At 34.4% G+C, this 24580-nt stretch overlaps 1 protein-coding gene and 1 pseudogene across 2 annotated transcripts; one reads left to right on the top strand and one right to left on the bottom strand.

Moving 5' to 3' along the window:
* Positions 1–5763: 5763 nt before the first annotated feature.
* On the bottom strand, positions 5764–16049 carry LOC126717191 (uncharacterized). 2 transcript variants are annotated; one of them, XM_050418626.1, is made up of 8 exons: positions 15895–16049; positions 15560–15671; positions 15378–15445; positions 13659–13731; positions 12467–12585; positions 12268–12372; positions 9500–9599; positions 5764–6113 (listed from the first exon to the last, which is right to left on the bottom strand). In XM_050418626.1, the coding sequence occupies exons 2-8, from the start codon at positions 15641–15643 to the stop codon at positions 5937–5939; spliced, it is 726 nt and encodes a 241-aa protein (XP_050274583.1). In that variant the 5' UTR covers positions 15644–15671; positions 15895–16049; the 3' UTR covers positions 5764–5936. The 2 variants fall into 2 exon arrangements, with proteins under 2 accessions (XP_050274583.1, XP_050274584.1); XM_050418627.1 differs by having other exon boundaries at positions 15560–15656.
* Positions 16050–20025: 3976 nt separating this feature from the next.
* LOC126719291 (probable LRR receptor-like serine/threonine-protein kinase RKF3) lies at positions 20026–21937 on the top strand (annotated as a pseudogene).
* The last annotated feature ends 2643 nt before the right edge of the window (positions 21938–24580 follow it).

Raw genomic sequence — 24580 nt, 5'->3', positions numbered from 1 at the left:
GGCAACTTACTAGTAACATTAATAGAAGTAATAAAAAAGAACTTATCAATTAAGGACGTAAAAGAAAACATGACTTAACATAGAATAGAATAGAAGAAATGAATCCATGTGGCCAATCCTAAATGATCTGTTGAGGACCAATAGCCAACTCCATTAATTTAAGATTAAGGCTCGTTGTTGTTGTTGTTGTTGCGAACTTGCAATAGCACCTGTGTTATTCAGAATGACTGAATTAGCTTCATTAATATTGAAAACGTGGTTAATTTTGTGGACATGAAATTCATATATGCATTTAAGATTGTAAGGGTATTTCACCAAGTAAATTCTTTCTGATATTGCTTCATTAATGTCATTATCATTGACATATATTTCAAGTTGGCATTGCTTAGGTGTTAGCAAATCTACTCACAGTGCAAAACTTCACTGCCCTAGTTCACTACTTGTCCGCAATCACTTTGTACCTAATTCAGCTGCACGGTTGTACCAATGTTTAATCCTAAATACAAATACCATTCCTAACAACTATAATCTGTTTTACCTGTCTGGCCTCTGTAAGATACTTAACAAGACAAACCCCGCTGCCAATCCATGTTTGGAGGACTGTACTATTGTACTACAGTGATCTTGGACCCACAAATTTGTCTTTGTATTTGATTTTTGACCACTTATAATTAGCAAAAAAGAAAAATAACAATTAAATGAGATTATGCCAAGAAAGTGATTTATGAGAGTCTCTGTATTTTTTACAAATTAATGGAGTATAAGATCTATATTGAATTGAATAATATGCAAAATCTATTATGAACCTCCTTACTCGCTTCCAAAATTTGACACATGATCTCATCTTCTTGACTTGCTTTTTACATGAACTTTATATATGATTAATTAACATGAGTTGGTTTGGTTAGGTGATTTGAGAGCTTAAAAATACATTTTTAAAACTTAAAACACTGTTTTACAACAACAATTCATCGTAATTTTTTTACAAACACTAATTTTAAACCCAAAATGTTGTTTCGTAAACAACTTATACAACACACCCTATATATTAAAATAATAATTAAATATATTATTTTTTAACATTTTAAACTATTGAAACAAGTAATAATTTATCATGCATATGGTTATTGTTTGTTAATGAATCTTTACAGTCAAATGGTTATTTTATTCAAAGAAAGATTATAGATTTGATTTATTAGGATAAATGGATTCATTAAGTGAGGCTTTACCAAAAATAAAAGAATGATTCTTTCATAATTTGGCACCCAAAAAGAAAAAGAAAATAAAAGAAAGGAGACATGGGGGAGGGGGTTGCGAGAATTATTATGTGATATATATAGTAGATACATAAGATACATTTTCAAGGGAGAAAAGGAAAGAAAAAGCAATTAGCATATATTTCAACTTTTTTTTTTTTTTTTGAGAAGGCATATATTTCAACACAATATTGATGCCATGCAAATTCTAAATTTTCTTCTTCTTCTTTTCTTTTATTTTTTTATTTTTTATTTTTTTATTTTTTGAGACATTTTCAACCTATGGCATATGCTCCTGATAATAGTTCTTTATCATCAAACCAAAACAACAATTGGTTTTAAGTGTAAACAGGAATTGAATCCTAGATCTCTTAGTCAATCATCAGAAACTTTACCAATTGAGCTAACTGATACTCTTTTTTTTTTAATATTTAAGAATAATTGTATTAAGAAGAAAATAAAGGAAACGTGCTCAAAGCCTCAAACCCATCTCTACCTTTTGGCAGAAAATTGAATCAGGTAAGTTAGGGATGGTTATGAGGTTCATCCCAATTACAAGCGCTTCCCAAGAAGCAATGTTATGAGGCAAAAATATTTAAGTCCCTAGAAACATAGTAACAAAATTCTCAACAACATAAGGATAAACATTTACTCTTTGACATAACAGAGTCTAGGAAATCAGGTAAATGGGAAGCTTAAGTCTAAAGAGACAACTAATGCTCATTCTTGCTTCCATGTTTTGCTAGGAACCGTATTAGACCAAGCTTAACAAATGCAAAATTCTAAGGAGGGGCCCTACATTACATTGTACAACGTTGCTCAAAATCGAATTGCTTCAAAAACATCCTTGACAACATTCCACAATTCGAGACACAAAGAGAGGAGCGTAAGAATGTTGTTTTGTCCTTAAAGGGATGGACCAATTCTGTATTTTTTATATTCAACACAAACGCGCTAATAATATCAACTATCAAGGCACTTTGGCATAATTTATAGATACATTGCTCCGTGATTTTCCCGGAGTTTTGACTGGAATCAATGTTGTTTGTCTCTTAATCTTAGCATCTTTGAGATGAATCAAACAATTTATTGATTTGTTTATTGCCAAATTGGGATTAAGGAAATGATTGTTTGTGTGCATATCTCTGTACTTCCTGCTTATCGCTCTCACGCACGCATGCACTCTCGTTAAAAAAACAAGAAAAACACACGCTTAGTAATTAAACATTAGATATAGGGATATAAATGATGTGATATATGTAAGTTAATGTTAACTTAATTAGTAAATTTCATTGTATGTGTATGTTTACTTCTCAAAAAAAAAAAATTAACTAGTAAATTTTTTAGTAGATTTGGGGTTCAAATTTTGTATATATCAAAATTTAATTAGTGTTTTGTCATGCTGATAAAGAACAATTATTATACTTCTAAAAGAAAATTTTAAAAATTATAAAGGTATGACATATACGATAAAAAAAAAAGGAAAAAAATGCAAAATTGATCCTCTAACTTTTACTCTTTTTCATTTCAGTTCTCTAACTTTCAATTTTATCAATTCAGCCCTCTAACTTTCAATTTTTGTCAATGTAGGATTTCGTTAAACCCCAGTTATGGGCTGCCGTTAACTTTCAGTTTTTTTTTGGAATTAAAAGAAAAAAAGAAAAATCTGTAAAAAATAAAAAAAAAAATTAAGAAATCACTCAGTTTTCAGAGGTGGAACACATTTAAGGGGAACAATCCCACCCTGATATGATAGTCCAATCAGCAACTTCTCTTCTTGAAGAATATAAGCGGTTGGCTGGTACTCTTCCTCCAGGCTAAGATTCATTCTTAGCTTTACTAATAGTTTATTTTGTTTTTTTTCTTTTCTTTGGCTGTTGAAGCTAGATGACAGTGGATGATGGCTTTATCATTGTCCTAGCTCTTCAGTTTCTCTCTTTGTAGTTTTCTTTTTTAATCAATATAACTAGTAAATTTTTTAGTAGATTTGGGGTTCAAATTTTGTATATATCAAAATTTAATTAGTGTTTTGTCATGCTATAAAGAACAATTATTATACTTCTAAAAGAAAAATTAAAAAATTAAAAAAGTATGACATATACAATAAAAAAAAGGTAAAAATGCAAAATTGATCCTCTAACTTTCACTCTTTTTCATTTCAGTTCTCTAACTTTCAATTTTGTCAATTTAGTCCTCTAACTTTCAATTTTTGTCAATGATTCCGTTAAACCCCAGTTATGGGCTGCCGTTAACTTTCAGTTTTTTTTTTTTTTTTTCTCTTTTTTTGGAATTAAAAGAAAAAAAATCTGTAAAAAATAAAAAAAAAAATTTTTAAGGAATCACTCGGTTTTCAGAGGGGAAACACATTTAAGGGGAACAATCCCACCCTGATATGATAGTCCAACCAGCAACTTCTCTCCTTGAAGAATATTAGCGGTTGGCTGGTACTCTTCCTCCAGGCTAAGATTCATTCTTAGCTTTACTAATAGTTTATTTTGTTTTTTTCTTTTCTTTGGCTGTTGAAGCTAGATGCCAGTGGATGATGGCTTTATCATTGTCCTAGCTCTTCAGTTTCTCTCTTTGTAGTTTTCTTTTTTAATCAATATACTTCTATCTTTTTGTCAAAAAAAAAAAAAAAAAAAAGGAACACGTTTTTGATTTTTTTTAGCATCTTTATTACTTTTGCAGTTGGGGAGGTGGGTTCATCAAATTGTAGATCCCACTAGATTGTAGCAACAGAGAGATTGAAAGCTTTTAGAATCACGTGGTGATGCCATTCACTTGCAATATGTTGTGATTTCTTGGTTTGGGTTTCAGGTAAGGGGAACGACGCTTAAATGTTTTTTTTTTTTTTTTTTTACAGATTTTTTTTCTTTTAATTCCAATTTATTTAAAAAAAAAAAAAAAAAAACTGAAAGTTAACGGTAACCTATAACTAGGGTTTAATGGAATCTTATATTGATAAAATTTTAAAATTTGAAAATTAAAGGACTGAAATGAAAAAATGTAAAAATTAGGATATCAGTTTCATATTTTTGCCAAAAAAAAATTAATTTGTGTTGTGAAAACGGAAGCAGATATGGTTGGGGCTGGGCCAATTGCTGCTCTTACATTCATTGTCAAAAAGTCAAGGCATTGAATGAGGCACATTAATAGTTGCAACAGAGCTGTGCGGATTATATGGTATCTTTAGATTAGCAAACAAATAAAAATAATATGGTATCTTTAGTTTTTATTTTTTACCATAACGAGGAAGAAGAAAAAAAGGGGGGAAATTCAAAAAAATTTGACAAATATTATATATCAATATAGATATAGAAATTCCCAAAATTCATCGACCACTTATTGTGCTGCTTTATGCTCAATCTCTCGTAACCAACCACAACCTAATTGGTTTTAAAACCGTTAATACAATTCATAAGTAAAACTCCCAACGAAAATTCTGACCTTTGTGTGGAAATTTCTCCATGATTGTCTCCTGTGAATTCGAACCTTGGCAGTAGAGGTATACCAGCTATTGTCACTTACCCTTTGTGCAGTGAAGATAGCGAACCTTCCTCACATCCGTTTCTCTACTGCACCCTTATTAGAGCAGTGTGGCATGGTTTTGTTCTTCCTATCAGAAGTACGGAAGAAACTCAACCAGATTGAGGTTAATTAATGGCGGGTTAGTTGTGTCTTAGATAATAAAAAGTTGGAACAAGACAATAAGATTTACTTGCAAACCATTTTCAACACCCTCTGGACAATCTGGAATGACAGAAACCAGGCCGTAATGGAAGTGTCCCAATCCAACTGATGTTTTACTCACATCCCAAACTCTCATGCAGGTACCAAGAAGCTTAAGCTTAAGCTTAAATCAACCCTCTCAGCCAGAGTGTCAAAACCAAGATGGGATGGGGGTGGGGGGAATTATCAGGAACTGGCAGCTATAATCAAGATTGATGGGAAGAGAAACAAGAAATTTAGAATAAGCGGACATGCTTATGAAGCTAAGAACAATGAAGGAACCAGAATGTTTGTATGATGCAATAGTACTAGAGCCTCAACTACTAACATGGCAATTCAGGAAGCATTGGAGGCAAGCTTACAAGATAAGAATTTTAGGCTGTCGACACATCATTGTACTCACTGGCAGCAAGAACATGGAACGGATCTGCAACAAGAAGAGAAGTCCTCACTGGAGAGAGCAAGCATTTCTGACAGACCTCCTATTCCTCCAACTCATCACTGCCGGGTACAACCAGCAATTTTGTAATGCTGAACTTGATATATTTGCCTTTTGTCATATGTTAATGTGGGTATCGAAAAACAATTTTCAAAATGCGTATTCAATTTTGGGTGTTCCATTTATAACCAAAGAGAGAACTATTGTTGCTCAAACGACCTCTTTCAGGAACTTACCATAAATTTAAACCACAAGTTAGATTTATACATGAACTTTTTTTATCGGTAAAAAATTATAAATAAACTTTATATACTGATATCCAGAGATAAAATGTCCATATACAGCCAAAAGCATGCCTTGACCTCTGTTGTATATCCTCTTTATTTATTAATTTTTTGTGTAACAAAATGTCCTTCTGTATGTGGAGTTGTGTGAAGAGAGAATGTAAAATTAGCTACTTACTGAACAATGCCTGGCATACGGTTATGAACAGTATTAAAACAGGAAGCTCTTCAGGTTACACGAATTAGAAGCACTACCATGATGAAAATACATGTCATTGCAAAGATCGCAAGCCATGTGAAGCATGATGTCTTAGAGCTCTCAGAGTATATCTTCATGGCTCGCACATTGGCACGCCCAGTACTTGCCAAGCTATGCTCAACAGCTTGCTCAGTAGAATCAAGTATCTGCACTCAGCATAATCAAGTTATCAGACTACTTGATCATCAGTCAACACCAAAAACATGAAACAGAAAAATGTGAAAGCTATTTAACGAGATTAAGAATTCAATCATTATTGTTCAGGGTAAACATAGTAATGATGTGATTACAATAAGATCCTCCCAAGAGAACACCATGTGATTTAAATATGATCCTTCCAAGAGAACGACACCGTGGGATGAATAGGCATGTATTCAAGTTTCTATCAAAGGACATACCCAGTGCATGACAATTGTGTTGACAATCCAAGAGAATAAAGAAATTGTGGCAGAGGTGAAAGAGGGATCTGTAATGGCCGATTATGTTTTTGTTGCAGTACAGGGTGGTGCAGTGATGGAAAACCCTGTGGTGACTAGACTCCAAATGAAGGCTATGATATTGAGAATGTACAGACTTCAAAATAGTATCTGATTGCATTTTGTCAAAAACCACATTCTTTTTACTTTCTTTTTACAACTATACAAGATAATCCCACTAATCCTGCACCCACCACAGATTGAATCCCAGACCTTGAAAATGAGAAGTATGACTAGGCTACTAGCTTACATCTCCCCCCTCCTCTTTTTTCCCTTTTTAATGCGAACCAGATGTCCACAAAATTTTGTTAATAAAATCCTAGAGAAGAAAGAAAAATAAATGAAGACAACAAAGGTATTTGTTCTTTGATTGGTAAGTCACACACATGTAGTGGATCTTGAACCCATGACTCATCCTCTACTCTACTCTTGTAAGAAGAAAAAGGGTCATTTGAATGTAGCCTTGGCTTATGAATAGTGGTAATGAGCTAGCAGCAATGATGCAGTGAAAGAGGTGTGGGGTTATGGGGGCTGGAAGTTGGCATAAATGAAAAGCAGAACAGTGATGGTGGTAAAACTGATTTTTGTTGAAACTTAAAACAATTTAAAAATTCAACATATTATGTACTGCAAGTCACTATATTTAGTTATTATTGTAAAATAAATTGACTTCTTGGAGCATTCTCAATATTATTATAACATCATTTGTTTACTATGACATCATTTGTTTCAATGTTAATGTTTTTTGAAAAATGAGTCAATTTCCAATAAGTATTTTCTAAAAATCTATCTCATTTTCCTATATTTGGTAGCAATCTTAAAATAAGTTGGAGAACTATTTCTTGGCTTCCTTTATTTAGCTTGGCGTGAGATAGAATTGTTTTCTAGAAAATTTTAGTGGAAAATAACCTCTAAAAAATAAGCCATACTTTTTCTATTGACCATAGATAGTTTTCCTTTGACCCATTTCTTATGATCCTACCAAACACTAGAGAACACGAAAAACTATCTTCACATAAGGTTTCCATCGAAATGATTGGAGGTAACTAAGAAGAGTAAAGGTATCCTAATCATACTATCATAGAAATGGTGAGATAACAATAATTGGAAAATAAATCTTTAGAATGCCATATATCCACTTAATTCATGTCAAAAGTGTATAACATGCTCATAGAATTAATACCCCGAAGTTGGAATCAAACACTTCATGACTAGAGTCATTGCTCCCTGATCTCCATGCATAGTGAAGCAGGACAACCAAAACAAAACTAAAACAACAGTAAAATAAAAATGGATATGACCTAAGAGTCAGCACCTAAGCCTGGCTTGGAGTTAGCACCAAACAAGAAAATCATTAGGAGTCAGCACTTAGGGTGTGGAACTGGAGCCAGCACCAAACCAAAGAGAGACCCAAATGCCATTTTTTTCATTCATCAAAATATCAACCATTTCCTCAAGGATTACAATATGTTGCTTATAAAGGATTATTAAACCTAGCTCTAACTGGCGTAGGAAACCCTAATTGCCTTATTACAAAAATAACCTTGCTTCCAAATTAAAATTCTAATAGTATAATAAACTACTAGGACCTAAAATATAAAAATACAATTGACTTGCAAACATTTATAATACTAATTAAAAATTTTCTTGCATCTCCCGCATCACATAGTCATTGCTCTAAATCAACATGACTTTATACTTTGCAAACAGTGTGATTATAACATAGTACTTGCGAGGAAATGCTCAATTACACTAAATGCAACTTCTTTAAACAAGTTATTGGGAGTTGAGATCAGTGAGTGATACTCCAACACTAAACTAAAATAGCTAGTAACTTCACCAAACAAATCGTTGGTAGTTGGGTTTTCAAGATCAGTAGGTAACTCTCACAGTTAACTATGTTAGCTTGACAAGGAGACCAGTACTTTGGAATGATGGAAAATTTTAGTACTTTGGGAACTGCCAAAGAGTCACACCAGGGTGGATCCTTTTCACCTTGTTTTCATTTGCATGGAAAACTAGGTAATATGGCTAGCAGAGAACTGCAGATTAAAGGAATGGAAACCCATTGAGGCATCAAGGAACAACCATCTAATTATCTGTTCCTTTCCTGATAATTTACTAGTGGTTTCAAAACAACAATTTGAACCCAAAGAAAAACATGGTGTCAATCTTAGTGAAAAACTTTAACAAAATAGATCCAAAACTTTTTTTAGTCTTTGTACTAGAGAGCTGCAGGCTGCAGCAGCTATTCATTCACCTTCTCTAATTAATTATCACCTAAGGCCAAAAAACTCAAGCTATTGTAGTTTAGGCCTGAGTGAGGTGATAATGTGCGCAACACCCAATGGGTGCATGTACAATTTACTGAGAGAGACAGAAAGAGAGAGCATAAGTTGAGGATGAGTCGTGCATTCAAACACTATTCCAAAGGCCAATGAGCTCTAGCACAAATGGCACTTCCTTCTCCAATAAGAATAGTTGAAGGGTGATGTTGTGCATTCATAGCCCACTGGATATGTATATAACATTATATACTAATACAGTATCAAAATTTATATACTAAATTGTCAAAAGAAAAAGTTTTTTTTTTTTTGTATAAGGGTGTAACTGCGACTAACCCGAAGTTCAAGGGGTGTAAGTGCATGTTATTTAAAAACCTTTATAAATATGACTTTTTAAATGGCACAAAATTTTGGGATGTCCCAAAAATGAATAAAAGACTATTAATGTGACTAAGTATGATTTATGAAAGAACACCCTCCCCCTAAACACCCCCACACCACCCCCCCCCCCCCCCCCCACCAAAAAAAAAAAAACCAGAAAGGAAAAGGCATACTGAAGGAAAGAAGATTCCAGAACAGCAATTACAATCTTTTTTAGGCATGCTAGCAAAACTGCCCACAAGTGAAAAAAAGTGATTACCAGATTATCCACTTTCCTCTAAAAGATGTAGGATTGATTCTTCAAACAATTAACATACTTATGAAACTATGCATTGAACTTACATATTTCAGGTGATACAAGACTTGTTACATAAATATGTGAGTTCTTACTTTTTCAGTGCTTTGCAAGGAATTGCTCATCATCAGACTGCTCTCCTTAAGTTGCCGTGCCAACCCAACCATTTCATCAGTCAAGTCCTCTTGAAGCATTCTGTGACAAGAGAAATTCAGAAAAGATTTAGAACCACACAATAGGTAGAACAGTGATTGGAAACAAAATTACACCTATTAATGCTAACTGATATTGTTGGACCTGATTGTTTGCGATTGATGCTATTGAAAAGATTTGATTTAATTTGATTTTTTTATCCTTTTATTTTTTAAAAGTAATATTTATAGCATGGTTTTGAAACCTGGACCATTCAAAGAACCCTCAAAGAGAGAGGTTTAAGGTTTTTAGGGTCGGACCAAGATCAAATTGAGGTCAAACTGTGATGATGTCATTATTAATTTAATAATTATTTAAAAGATAAATAAATATATTAAATTAGTAAAAATAGAAAAATTAACTAAAATAGTCCAAATAAATATAGAGATCTATCTTTCAAATGTATTTTTTACATCATAACTTTCATAAGGCAAATAAGAAATATTAAATCCTAGGTAAACATAAATAGATATTGAGTTTCTCAACCAATCAACCAATGGAGTCAATACCGAATATACATACGAAATTAATATACTCAAAATTTTGTTAGAGCTCAATATTCTACTCTTTTTATGTATGCCTACGTCTAAATTATCTTAGGCAATGCCCAAAATGAAGAGATACTAAGAAGGTTGTCATCCAATCATACAAAGATCTTATTAAAAACTGCTTAAGAACTTGACTTGGGCATTTGGGCATCCAACACCATCAAAAGTCCTACAGTTCCTCTCTTAGCCAAATTGTCCACAACACAAACAATAGAACTGCTTTCCATAATTTGGAACTCTTGTGACAATAGAATCTTCCTTGCCAATACTATAGCATCTGTGGTACAGTAGCATAACCCTTAATACCCCAAATAAAGAATAAATTACCAAATATCTTGAGCCACTGAACAAAGAAGTAGAAAATTCTCAATTGACTCGCTGCTATTCTTGCACATACAAGACCAATCAACAACCACAATGCTTCGTTTTTAAAGGTTATCCACCTTCAAAATATTACCCATTGTTGCTGTCCAAACAATAAAAGCAATCTTCCTAGGTACCTTAGTGTGCCAAATGCACCTCCATACAAAATATAATCCCATTAATTTTCTCAGAACATCATGATTAAAGCTAACTTCAAACTTTACATTTTTAGTTGAAATCTAGGATAATTGATACTCTCGTTGACTAGACAAAAACTTTGAATACAATACGTCAAACAGATACTCTGTGGGTGCTAATTCTCAATCTTGAAAGGACTGAGTGAATTGAGGAGTCCTTATCCATTGCCAATCTAAACAGGTAAAGAAAAAAAGCTCTTTGAAAGGACACAAAGGTCAAATCAAAAGATGAACTTGGGAGCCAACTCCAACACCAAACTAAATATATTTAGAAAATTTGTTCAACCCTGCTCTAATACTTCTTCCATGGGCAAATTCCATGTGATCCCCCAACCACCTCTGTTGTCGAGCACCCTAAGTTTATCCATATTTCACATAAATGACATGTCTCCAAAGATGCTCCTTCTCAACTCCAAACCTCCACAATTAAACCGGATGTATGGATTAGATTGATCTTTTTTTTCTTTCAAAAACTTTTAAAAGACAATTGCAGCTCTTGTAGTGGTAAAGTAATTTAGTTTGCCACAATTCCCTCGCACTATTACTTAAAAAATCTAAAGTGAAGTGAGCACTAAAACCCAACTAGCATACGGTATTTGAGTCAACAACAACATTTAAGCGCATAAATTTATCCAATCATGTTCATAGTCTGTGTTGTGCAAAAAGAACCTTTGATCCATTTTAAACAACGCATATACTGGAACCAAGGTAGTCAAAGGGAAAATTCACCCTCGATGCACTAGATGCCTAGATTGCACAAATAGTGAGGCACCAAAAAAGGTGTGCTTTTGAATGCAGCGAGGTGCCAATAATATGCAGGATATTAAAGTTATACACATTCACAAACCTATCATTGTTAACAACATCAAATATTAGTTCATAAAAAATAAAATATTAAAAATTAAAAATTTTGATCCAACTTTTTCTTCTTTCTTATAAGTAATTGATTTTCTTTACGAAGAAAGAGAAAGCGAAAAAGAAAATTTTAAATAAAATCATAGAGAAATGAATAAAAGAAAGGAAGCAGACTTAACCTTAAAAGATTGACTTGAGACAACTAACATATAGTGACAGATATAAAAGGTACAACAATGTCTTTCTTAATGCTTATATTTTGACTTGGGTCTATGGTCTTCATTTTGCTGGCACTATATTGACAAGTTTTATTAATTATGTATAGTCATTTCAGGAAGGTCAAGATTTATTGAATTGAAAAACCTTATTCTACTGGTATTGGAATAAGTAAATTGGTGGTCATTATGCTAAATTAAAGACAAAATCCGTTAATTTGATGATACGCACATTCCAGGCAGCTCTCACTTTGGCCAAGACGCTCACTAGGCAAAAAACATGCACCTAATTAAAGTCTCCGTGACTGAAAGGTCCAAATTCAGAATAAGGTGCCTTGCCTTGCCCAAACACCTAGGCAAGATCATATTGCCTTTGACCTCACTGACATAAACATCGCTTTTGTGGACTCTGCCCCGGAAAAACCAGGACCAAGAAATGACCTTTTATGTTTTGAGTTCATTATTGCATAACAACAGTAATTTAAAATTTTACCTGTGCTTTTCAATGTGTGCTTGTGCTGCAGCATCCAGTTTGACAGGTGCAGATGAATCAGCCTCAGTAGTGTCATGAATTCTATCTTCACTATTTGATGCAGGCCTGATCAATAAACCAAACTGGTTAGAGTTGACAAACCACAACATAGAAAAGAGCCAACGAGCTAACCAAATCATGATAATTCCAATTCACATACACAAATCTTCTTCTTAGTCTAGGAGTAGGAAGGATGTGATTTTCTCCTGTTTTAGAAGGGCTTTCCTTTACAGCGGTCTCTTCCAAGGGCTCCTGGGATACTTGGGTATCAGGTGTAGTCTGAAAATGGGAAAAGTATAAGGATCAAGAAACTCTATTCTAACATGTGAATTTAACTTAGGAACATAGAAACAAGGTAATCTCATAAAATTAAAATTATATGGAGAGTCACAGCAAAACTGTGACAAATCACTGCATCAGACAAGTGCCAAATAAATATTACTTTCGTTATCCAAGTGTAGTCAACCAAGAACAACATTTTGTGAGGTTTATAACAACTCAAGAAGAAAAAGAAAGAAACAAAAATAGAGAGATAGAGACAGAAAAATCAACAACCTTTACCTCTACAATACTTGTATTAAATAGAACTAATCAAAGCCATGATTTCACACCAGTGAAAAGAAATGAATAGCAATACAAGAGACTCATTTCAAGGCCCATTAGGTTTGAATTGAAAACTTAAACCTGTTATTCACATATATAAATCAATTATGATGTTTGGATTGGAACACCCAATTTCTTTAAATTTTAATTCCAGTGAAAAGAAATGAATAGCAATACAAGAGACTAATTTCAAGGCCCATTAGGTTTGAATTGAAAATTTAAACCTGCTATTCACATATATGAATCAATTATGATGTTTGGATTGAAACACCCATTTTCTTTAAATTTTAATTCATTACAATAAATTCAAGATAAAAGCAGTATAGGATTTACAGGCTATTCGATGCCCATTCCCCTCTCTGTTTAGTCTTCCAATATATCACTTAACCACCCCCCGCCAACCCTTTTTAAGAAAGAAAAAAAAAAGTATTCCTGCCACTTTCATCACTACAAACAAACTCTGTACGGGTTTTACTCACCAAAATCATTCCAGCTTCCCTCCCAATTAATAATGAAATCGCCACGTGAGTTTGAGGCATCTTTAACTCTTGAAGGAAAAATCTACTTCTTTATTATACAAATCTAATCTTTTGTTAGCATAATTAGTTTTGTCATAAGCAAAGCTTCTTCAACTCATAACAAAAACATATATCTAAAAATTACGAATTTAACAGTACTCTCCTTAAATGACCAAAATCTTAAGTACCTATGTAAACCAACATATAATCCTGCTTATAATGTACACGCACCAATGAGGCAGCTAATTTGGAAGCAATCGCTTCAATCTTCTCTGAATAATCATTGACCACTGCCTTTGAAACCCTGTACGAACATGTTCAAGAGATGTTTAGACGAATAAGAATGCAATCCTAACAACCATAATAGCACCAGTAGAACACCTGAATCAGCAACCCAAAACAACGAGTGAAGATAACTATCATTTCAAAGTCAGCCAATTGCAAAAATGGTTCTTGTCAAACATGTTTTCATTGGATCTAAAAAATAACAATGAAGAATGAACTCTTTTGATAAATGAAGAATTAACTAACTATTATGTAACAGAATACAAGTAACCCTAGAAAAAAAAGTGTTAAATCGTGCATAAGTAGCACTTTCTATTAAAGAAATCATTGTAGTATGCAATAAGTATCTTTTCAAAGCTAATTCAGTCAAAGATTTCTTGTTGGAATTATAATGAGCAACCATCAGCATTAACTCCATTTAAAATATGAAAAGAAGGGGGAAAAAATCAACTATAGTCCAAGATTAATTACTTATGTCACAGCAGGGGGAAAAAGGTGACTGAATATATATATACACACACTAAATCTCTCCCAAACCTCAAAAACCTTAATGAAACATCTCAAATGACAATTTAAAAGCAAGTTTAGACTTCTTTAGAGGCTTAGGATTGGAAAATTTTTCTCTTTCATTCCTAGAACTACCTTCTGATCTAATTACCATAAGCAACTAAGCACCTAACATCCTAAAAAAAAGAAAAAAAAAGACCTACAACCTAAAGATTTTTTAGTTATCCCTCGTCATTACCTTCAAAAAATGAAGCTAGGGAATATCTAAAAATTCACTATAGAAATACAATATTCTAAAAAAAAATGAAAGGAAAATAATATTTGTTCTATGTGGCTTGTATTATCTTAAAATTCACCATACGCAGGCGCATTTCTACCACAAGGAGACATGTTTATTTTGAGTGCACAACTCAATACCTAGCCTGTTCGGTATTGGGCTCTTTCCTTTGCAACAAAAACCAATAAATTTTGATCAGTCAAAGAGGGACTTTTTCTATTTGTAAGTAACACATGCACCCTATGGATTTTGAACCCACAACCTCACCCTCCACCTTGCAACTTGCACTTACAAGTGAAAGAGGTGCCAATTAATCTAGAGCTTATTGGCAATCAGTCCAACACGGATTTTTTCAATGATTCATGACTTTAAAAATCACAACGAAAACTCCTCTAATCCATTACCTATTTTCAAATCCCAACTAAAATAGCAAAGGTATTAACTTTAACTCAATAACTATTTGCAAAGTCTTTATCTTTCTGCCCTCTCTTTCGAACATCTCAACCTGGAAAGAACTCCAACCCCTAAAATTGTAATGATTAGAAAATCTTGCAACCCAAGTCCCCACACAAACAGGACACTCCTATGTAAGCCTTTTTTTTTCTTTTTTTGAAAATTAAAAATAATAGTAAGTTCTAAACACAATCCACTGAATTCATAATTGATGGATGGGAATTTTGAGAAACTCCATGCCGGGCCGCCTTCCATTCAACCGCTAATACCCATACCCATGGTTGGCACTACTAACCTCATCAATGACCTCTAATTAAAAATGTCTCAAGTCACCAATTAGTATACATGGAAAACCATTTACTTATCAAAAAAAAAAAAAAAAAACGTATATACATCGAGAGAGATCGAGAGAGAGAGAGAATGGCGACCTTGGTAAGCCTTCGGAAGTTCTCTCTTCAGCAAGCTGTTCTAATTGTTCTCGTAATGTAGCAACATACTACAAAATTCACATGCATATATTATACAGAAATTGGTATGTATTTATTTTTTCAGTATAATAATTGGTAAGATATACAATCAGAAGAGAAGAGAAGAGAAGAGAGATGTTTACATGTACAAGTTTTGCCTGGTTTTTTTGTTGAGGTGCAGCCGCAAGCAACCTCTTTAAGTTCACTTCCGTTTTACTCATTCCCATCACAATCAATATCCTACACACCAATAAACTAAACAAATCCCATTTCATATATCAAAACCAAACTCAATTTTAATTTTGAGAAAGATGCTGCCATTAAATAAAAATGATGATCTTGTGTATCGTGTGTGTATTGAGTCCCACGTCAAGTGCGTAAAGCACGGACACGGCAATTTTTGCCTGCCGTGCCCGTGTCGTACGCCTGGGACACGGCGGGCGGGAGAGGGGAAAGAGAAGAAGTGAAGAATCCTAACCTGAAACGCTGCGTTTTGAGAGCATCCCTTGCACCCAAAATCAGTTTCGATCTCTCATCAGTCTCACTCTGTCTCTCACGCCGATCTCCTCAGCCTCTTCTCCTTCTTCCAAATATGCCCTTACATATTTTACGTTTTTCCCCTTTTGCCCCACTTCCTGGGCGGGTTTTTTTTTTTTTTTTAATATAATTTTTAAATGAAGGTTATTTATTTATTTATTATGGGAATACTGAGAATGATATTATTAAAACACTTGAAAAGAATTCAGATCTTCTGTTCTGATACTATGCTAAATTATCGATTGTCTTAAAAACTTAAGCCGTTAAGAAATGGTGAATTTAATCGCTTAACCACAAGTTTAACAATAACTACCGGGACCGCAGAAGGAGCAGAGATTCCATTCAGAGCTTGGATCATGATTAAAGAGTCACTTTCCACCGCAATGTCCCGGATATTGATATCTTGTGCGAACAGCAACCCTGCCTCAATAGCCTTGGATTTGGTCTCAATGGCACCTAAGAGAGCATCCAAGTTTCTGCACATTGCAGCCTCCACCCTACCCAACTCGTCTCTAACAATCACACCCACACCTGCCTTCCTTGTTGCTTTAGTTACTGCACCATCAATATTTATTTTAAACAAAGATCGTGGTGGTGGGGATCATGTCGTGGCTCTCTGCATGATAGGCTCCAAGTTCGTTTGTACTACAGTAGTAGCACTATATTCCTCCATATAGGTTGCTGCCCAACTTACCAACACATTGCCTGGTCTTCTCTAGGCTCCCAGTCTAACTTCGTTCCTATGATACCACCATGTCCACATCTACTTGGTCAACCATAAGCATCTTCCACATCAAATCATAAAAGGAGTTCATAGAGAAAGCTCCACCTGGCAACATTATTTTTGAGCATGCCCACACCTCATGTGCCCTTGGACATGAGATGAAGGCGTGACCGGTTGTTTCGACCTCCAACCTACATCCATCACAGGGGCTATCTTACACCACCTTACGCTTTAGAAGGTTTAACTTGGTGGGAAGTATGTCGCGGCATGCTCGCCATGCGAAGTGTCTAGTTTTGTGGGGGTAAAAAAGTGTGTGAAAATATATACAATATTAGGAGAATTAGGTTCTTTTTTATTATTGGAAAGAGACAAATTTTATTGAGATGTGGAGCTCTTTGAATAATAGAGAAGCAGGGTTACCATAGTAGCATCGTTAGCATTTTTCAGCACGTCTTCCTGTTTTTCACTTCAATTTGTTTCTGAACCTGCAACCACAAGTTTTATAACTGAAAATTTATAAATTTTGGATTTCTATCATAGATACCACACAAAAACTAGGATGTAAAAAAAAAAGCATTAGCATTGGGATGTTCCACCACTGTGGGAAGTACTTGCAACTCTGGCAAGAGCTGTGATGAAATGGAAGTGAGATAGTGGGTGTAATATGAAAAAAAAAAAAAGATTCATTAGAGCTTCTCTATGGAGTTGAATTTACTAAATTCTGAGGAGTACGCTCCACTGAATTCTCCTTTACCATGTGCCCTAAAGCCTGGTTGTCAGGTTTATGAGCCCCTTTATGATTACCTTAATCTTGTGAGAAGCAAGCCCAGTAGGCCCTGCCCTAGGCTGTCTTGGATAGCCAACCTTCACCAGGTTGCTGGTATTGGGGTCGAAGACTAAGAAGTGAGTTATTTATCAGCGAAGCATTGTTCTTATGGCTAGATCCAATGTCCTAGTCCCTGTGGAAATGGGAAAAAAAAAAAATCTACTTCTTCCTTTCAAAAAGGAACTATTGTTACCATTGTTCAAAGTTATGTTTTAGTTCAGTAGATAATATTTTGACTGGTTATCTTGGTAAGATTTTTTTTTTTCTCTCTCTTTTCCATCATGGATCATATTCTTTGTTACTAAAACCCATCTCCATGGTGGACTTATGACTAAGAGATGGCAACTTCTCTTCTCTTATGCCAAATACTAGGTGAATTCCTAGAAGAGAAAATTTCTAGAGTATAGGCTTTGATACCATGTAAAGACTAGAGGTTTGTGTATTGAATTATGTGTAAAACTGGTTTACAAAAAAAAAAAGGTGTAAAACTGTACAAAGGGCTGCATTTATTAGACAGGCATATGAGTGAGTACAAGTAAATATGAGTATGGTAAAACTAAAGTACAGTTGGCTTGGGCTGGTATTTTAACAGTTTTCATGTACTCTATAGTGATCATCAATTTAAATTCAGTCATGTTTTTCCTAACAATATATCCTCCCCCCTTTCCAATAATCTTCTTTCTGTTAATGGAAGAAACATATCTTTCCAGAGTTCATTACACTTATTTACACTTACTGTTCTAAATCAAAAACAGAAACAAAATAGGTGAAAAGTTTTTTGTTTTGTAAGTGATCCATTGCAGTGACAGGTTTATGCCTTAGTTCTAGCATCTAAATTTGCATCTATTAAGTCAGTAGTCAAAGTGCTAGCTTGTCATTGAAGAAGAGCACACATTGTTATGGAAAGCGAGAGATAACTTGAGTTTGTAATTTTTGTTCTACTTGATTAGTTATATGAGATTATATTAATAATTCTACTTCCTTTTGCCCCCCCCCCCCCCCCCCCCCCCCTCAATTTAGAGTCAAGTTGATGTTCAAATAGAGCCAATTGTCTCCATACAGTTTGCTAATTGTCCATTGCAAAAGGTGGATGAAAGAATCAATATATCCAAAATGTTATTCAATTGCAATCGTAGACAGCCCAAAATATGTCACTTGCGAATAAAACTAAAAGTATTGTTATGTCTGCATCCATTTGCTCATGCACCATGGTATGAGAGAGTTTGATATCAACTGAAAGTTGTCTTAGCAGAAAATCTTCCCATATATAGTCGGCCTAAGAAACTCTGTCACTGCTTAATTAAAATCTTCCCAAGCTGCAATTTTTTAAAAATGTATGATCAATATATGTGTATATCATGAATCATTTACTAAAGTACTAATATGCATACTCCAAACACTATTTGCCTAATTGTTAACTACTTAAGTATTTTCAATGTAGATTCCATTATTGTCTTCTTGACCTTTTCCCATTTGTTTATTGTTTTTGGGCAGTGCTATTTGCTCCTTAATCTATAAATATACACCTAATTATGTAGTGCATCATATATAATAATATGCATAATCTAAGCATTATTTGCCTATTTTTCAACTACTTAAGTCTTGTCATTGCAAATTTACTCACGTGCTCTTGACCTTTTCCATTTCTCTGTTGTATTTTAGCAGTTCTAATTGTTCCTTAGTTCGTGTCACATTCTCTCTGTCAAGTGAATCAATATATAGTCACTCCTAATTCACTGCATTCAGTACAAGTGAAAATGGACAACAATGTTGTCCTACATTTCTTGCATCGACTTTTGTCTTCTAGAATTTTGCCAGTTCCACTTGATGTAGCTACTATCTTATCTAGAAAAGCTTAAAATGCCCTCTGGAGGTTGTTTAGCCGACCTTGAAGAAGTCCTCATCAGTTTGAACACCTTATCACCAACTTATAACAAAAACTTGCTATTGAATAAGTGACCCCAACAAAAGATGGAAGATGTATTAAGGTTATTGTATTGTCTGTCTAGAATTTAAGAGGCCAAGTTACTTTCTAATTAATATTCCCTAAATTTGTTTTGAATGAATATAATTATCAGTTTAATCATAAATTAGTACTATGAAAGTGACCCTGCAACAAGAAGAGAGAGATATAATAAGATAGTTTTGGTTTCACCTGTCTTGGATCTTGGGAGGCCAAGTTATTTTCTTGTTGATATTAAGCCCCCTCCATATTTTATTTATTGAGGATAACTATGTTAGGAGAATCACTTGAGTTCAAGTTGAAAATTTCCACTCTTATGAATTAAGTTAGACTCTGATAATTCTAAATACCTGCTCGAATCCAATGTACCTTATTCCCCATTAATTGTCTATTTCCATTCAAAGATATCATAGGATTAAATATAATAAAAGATTCTTCCATGTTTAAAAAAGTTAAAAGAGTTAAGACTCCTTCAAACTTTCATTTCCCGCCAATATATTCACTTTGGAATTGGCAAAGAAGGTTACTATTTTCTTCAAACACAAAAAACCGCAGCTTCGGAAATGTCCCCCTTATCATCCCTTTTCTTTGCCTTGGTACTAGGCTTAGCATTTTCTGGCTTTAGTTTTTCAGTTGCTGATAAATACAAAATCTTGCAAAGAGACCATTCTGAAGCCTTTTGTCCTTTGAACTTTGATTTTCTTAGGAAACTGGTCATTAAAGGTGCTCGTAGGCCTGCATTTCATGACATTCCAAGACAGTGTCATTACTTTCTTGAGGGGATACACCTGGTTCGATCTGAGTATCTTCGAACTAATGGGTACTTTCTTCCTCCTCCTACTGCTTCTAAGGCGTGTTGGGAACCATATCAGCCTAATTGGCAAGTTTTTTGTTGGCTTTGATATCCAAAATTCTTGTGGCTATCATCCAGAATGGATTTCGAAGGGCTGCAAAAATATCACATCTAAGGCAGAGTTTGAGAGCCTAATTCCTGAATCTAAATTGCGGGCAGTTAAGCTTTACTGTAACCGGTCTCTGGAGAATACTTTTGCTTGTGAATTGTGCACCAAAAGTTTGTTGAGTCTTGGTGATTCATATCTGCATGGTCCTGAAAGAGCAAATGTCTCAGATTGTACTGGATATCCATTTATGTATGCAGCTGCTGTAGTTAACAAGTTTGCACCAACTGATGCAACTACTGCAAAGTGTTTGTTCTCACTGGATTTTTCATTGCGAGCTTCCAACATGAAGCTACATACCATTGTACTGGGTAGCCTTGGTGGAATCTTTGGGGCCTGCTCTACAGTTTGGTTTCTTTGGATTCGATGAATGTAATCTATCAGAGAGAAGACTAACTCTGCAAAGGATGAGACTGGTTTGATTCTGGGGCTGGGATCAATCAGTGGAAGTACCAACTTGTTCAAATTCAAATATGAGGACATTAAGAAGGCAGCCATGAACTTTTCTAGGGAGAATCTAATTGGGAAGGGAGGATGTGGGAACGTATATAAGGGAATATTGCCTGACGGATCCCAGGTTGCTTTCAAAAGATCCAAGAATTGCTCAGCTGCTGGGGATGCAACTTTTTCTCATGAGGTAGTGGTTATTGCAAGTGTTAGGCATGTTAATCTTGTTTCTTTACGAGGCTATTGCACAGCAACAGTGCCTTTGGAAGGTCACCAGAGAATAATTGTTTTTGATTTCATGCCTAATGGAAGCCTCAATGACCATCTTTTTGGATCAGAAATGAAGAAGCTTAGTCGGCCAATTCGGCAGAAGATTGCAAATGGAGCAGCACGCGGGCTGGCATATCTACATTATGGAGCCCAACCGGCAATCATCCACAGGGATATTAAGGCCAGTAGCATACTTTTGGATGAGGCATTTGAACCAAAATTAGCGGACTTTGGCCTTGCAAAGTTTAACGCAGAGGGAATGACACATTTAAGCACCAGGGTGGCTGGAACTCTTGGTTATGTTGCCCCAGAGTATGCCTTGTATGGGAAGTTAACTGAGGGGATTAATGTCTACAGCTTTGGATTGTGCTTCTTGAGATCCTGAGTGGGAAAAAAGCACTTGAAAAAATTGAGGGGAAGGCTTACCTTTTGACAGATTGGGCTTGGTCATTGGTACAAAGAGGGAGAGCATTGGATGTCATTGAAGAAGGTATGCCTGAGTTGGGGTCATCCCAAATGATGGAACAATATGTTCTCATTGCAGTTCTTTGTGCTCATCCAGTATTGCATGCTCGGCCAACAATGGAGCAGGTTGTGAAGATATTGGAGACTGACTCTGATACATTGGAGCGTATTCGGGCTCTTCTAGCAGTGGGTTATTTGTCTAACCCTTCACCCAGCAGCCACTTAAAACTGGAAAAAATTAAACTGGCATTTGAAATTTTTACCAAAGGGAGATATGAACTGGATTCCCTACTATATTGTAAAGTAGGTAGGTCCTTTGACATTATATGACTGTTTTTGCCTCTGGCATGCTCAGTCCATTCTACTTGTAGTTTTGCACCTTGTAGAACACCATTGGATATTCGTCATAAAAATTGCATTGTATAGAAAACAAAAATAAATTAAATTGGTTAGTATTGAGTTTGAAAGCATATATGTTCAAGGCCAAAGGCCTCAGTCATAATTCAAGCTTTCCAAAGACTTGAAAGATTAATGGCTAACAATATCATAAGAGCACTCTCTCATCAATTTGTGTTGTGAGGCCACCAAGGTAAAAGCCATTTCTCCTTTTTCAGTTATACAGAAGATTGTACATTAGGAGTCTGGAAATTCATGTGAAGCCACCAAGGTTTTCAAAGTGACTATCACTTATATTGCATTCATGTTCATTTATGGGTCCAAAATATATCTAAACTGTATGTTACCTTCTAGTCATCTTTAGACTTGAAAATTATAACATTGCCACAACCCAAGAAAGTGCTAGCTCCCTTGTTTACTGAACAAAGTATAATCTTTTTGGCATTTGAAGTTTAGCTTTCGTGGTCAATGACCTTGAGTCAAATGGTGCATCTTGGTGTTTCCAACCCTATTTTCAAGGTTCGAATCTCCTTTTTCCACTTGAAGTGTATTTAACAGCAACTTTTTTGACTTCTTTTTGACAACTTTTTTGTCTTTTTTGCAGCTTTATGTTATTTTTTTTCCTTCAGTTTTATAAGTAGTTTTATGTCTTTTTCTTTTATTTATCTTATTTTTTATTATGTAAAACCCACGTTAGGAAAATCTTAAGAAGTAGCATGGTGCTTGTTAACATTTCTCATGTATAAAATAAGAAAGGTTTAACTCTGATAGGCCACCAATGAAATAGCATATTTTATTTTTCTGTGAGAGAAAGAATGTCTGCCAAAATGTAATAATATTTCCTTCTCACTTGGAAAGAGGCACTGTCCTAATAGTTTTACTAAAAGGAAAAAGTTAATAGATGTCTTAAGGGCATTAGTTTAAGAAATATTTTTAAAAACTTTTTATGAAAAACAATTGATTTTTTTGACAATTTTTTATATTTCTCATGAAAGTGATATTAAAACTTTCTTAAAATAGTCTATTAACAAATACTAAGGATACTTGTTAGTTAAAACCTTCCTAAAATGAGAATCGCTTTCTCTTTTTGTTTTACTAAAATGGGATCCTTTCTGGTTTCAGTGGGAAAATTATCCAAGCATAGTTAATTCCTATTTGAGAGGAAGAGAGTCTAAGATTTATAGAAAATGCAGCACTTTTTTTTTTTTTTAGGCTTCGAATGAATTACTGGTGCTAATCTCTCTACTATAAAGAGAAACACTCATGTTTTAGTAGCAAACTTGTCCGAACAGAGATAATTACGATTAATACTTAAAAAACTATAAGCCAAATTTTCTCTGTAGAATTTTTTTTATTTTTATTTTTATTTTTATGGTATTAATTGCATAGTCAAAGAAGAAACTAGAGAAAAACCAAAGAATGATAATAATTTTTTTTTTATCAGAATGATAATAATTATTTGAAGAAGAAGAAGAAGAAATCATATAATTCATCCAGTCTTTTAGATCAGAACCAAAGACTTAGCAGTTAGCAGGTTTGAAATAAATCATTATTTTCTTTCTTTTTTGCATTTTTCATTTGGATTTGTAAACGTTCTCTCTTTTCTTGCTTTTACCCTTTAAAAAGTTTGTAAGATTTGAAAACATGTTTACTATCTATTTCAATTTATGAACTATGTTAATGTAATGGCTTGCAATTTTGAGATAACAATATATGCCTTAACTTAAATATCCAATCAACGAGGAGACAAAAATGATCATTTTGCAATGTGTGAGAGAGAGAACTCCAATATACATGCTCATTATTTAAGATACTTGAAAAATAGGTTTGAGAGAACTCGGTGATTAACAATTCACTACTAGGAGAGGTGGCCGTCTAGTGGTAGGAAACTCTTGTGACCCATCACACCTGTAAGTCCAAGAATTGTGAGTTTGAGTAGTGACAACCGGCAAGTCCTATTAGTGTTTTGGTACTCTCTCACTTTAACTTTATGGGGTCAAACTCTCAAAAGGCAAAGCTCAGTAGCTCACTTTGAATGATCTTGGCTATAACATGGAAATACAAAAATATTGCTCAAGATAAAAAGCAAAACAAAAATTGGGAGAGGAAGATTTGAAATTAAGGCTTGGGCACCCTCTGATCTGTTCTGGGCTAATGGGCTAGTCTTATCTCTTATTTGCCTCAAAGTTTCGTCTCAGAAGCTTCAACAATGGCTGCCCAATATTAAAACCCAAGCTTCCTCTCTTTTTCTTCTTTTCTATTCAGCCCACTCACGTAACCCAAAGCCCAAAACTGTGTAGTTCTTCTTTTCTCTCAAAGAGGGTCCATCAACCAAACAAAAAGCCCTAGCCCTTTATCTATTGGGCTCGACCTGCGAACTCAGTCTCCAGATCGCGTTTCAAAGCTTGCGCAAAGCTAGGGTTTTAGATTTTTATTTTTATTTTTTTTTGATTTTATATAAAATTTCTAATAATATTAAATTTTTTAACAGATTGACTTTTCTTTTTCCTGAGGAACATTAACCGATTGACTTTTTTTTTTCTTCTTTTTTTTTTTTGAGAAAAATTAACGATTGAC

Source organism: Quercus robur, chromosome 3, assembly GCF_932294415.1.
Source record: "Quercus robur chromosome 3, dhQueRobu3.1, whole genome shotgun sequence".
NCBI classification, from domain to species: Eukaryota; Viridiplantae; Streptophyta; class Magnoliopsida; order Fagales; family Fagaceae; genus Quercus; species Quercus robur.
The sequence above is the reverse complement of the archived record's forward strand: the minus strand, read 5'-3'. Positions and strand labels throughout refer to the sequence as shown.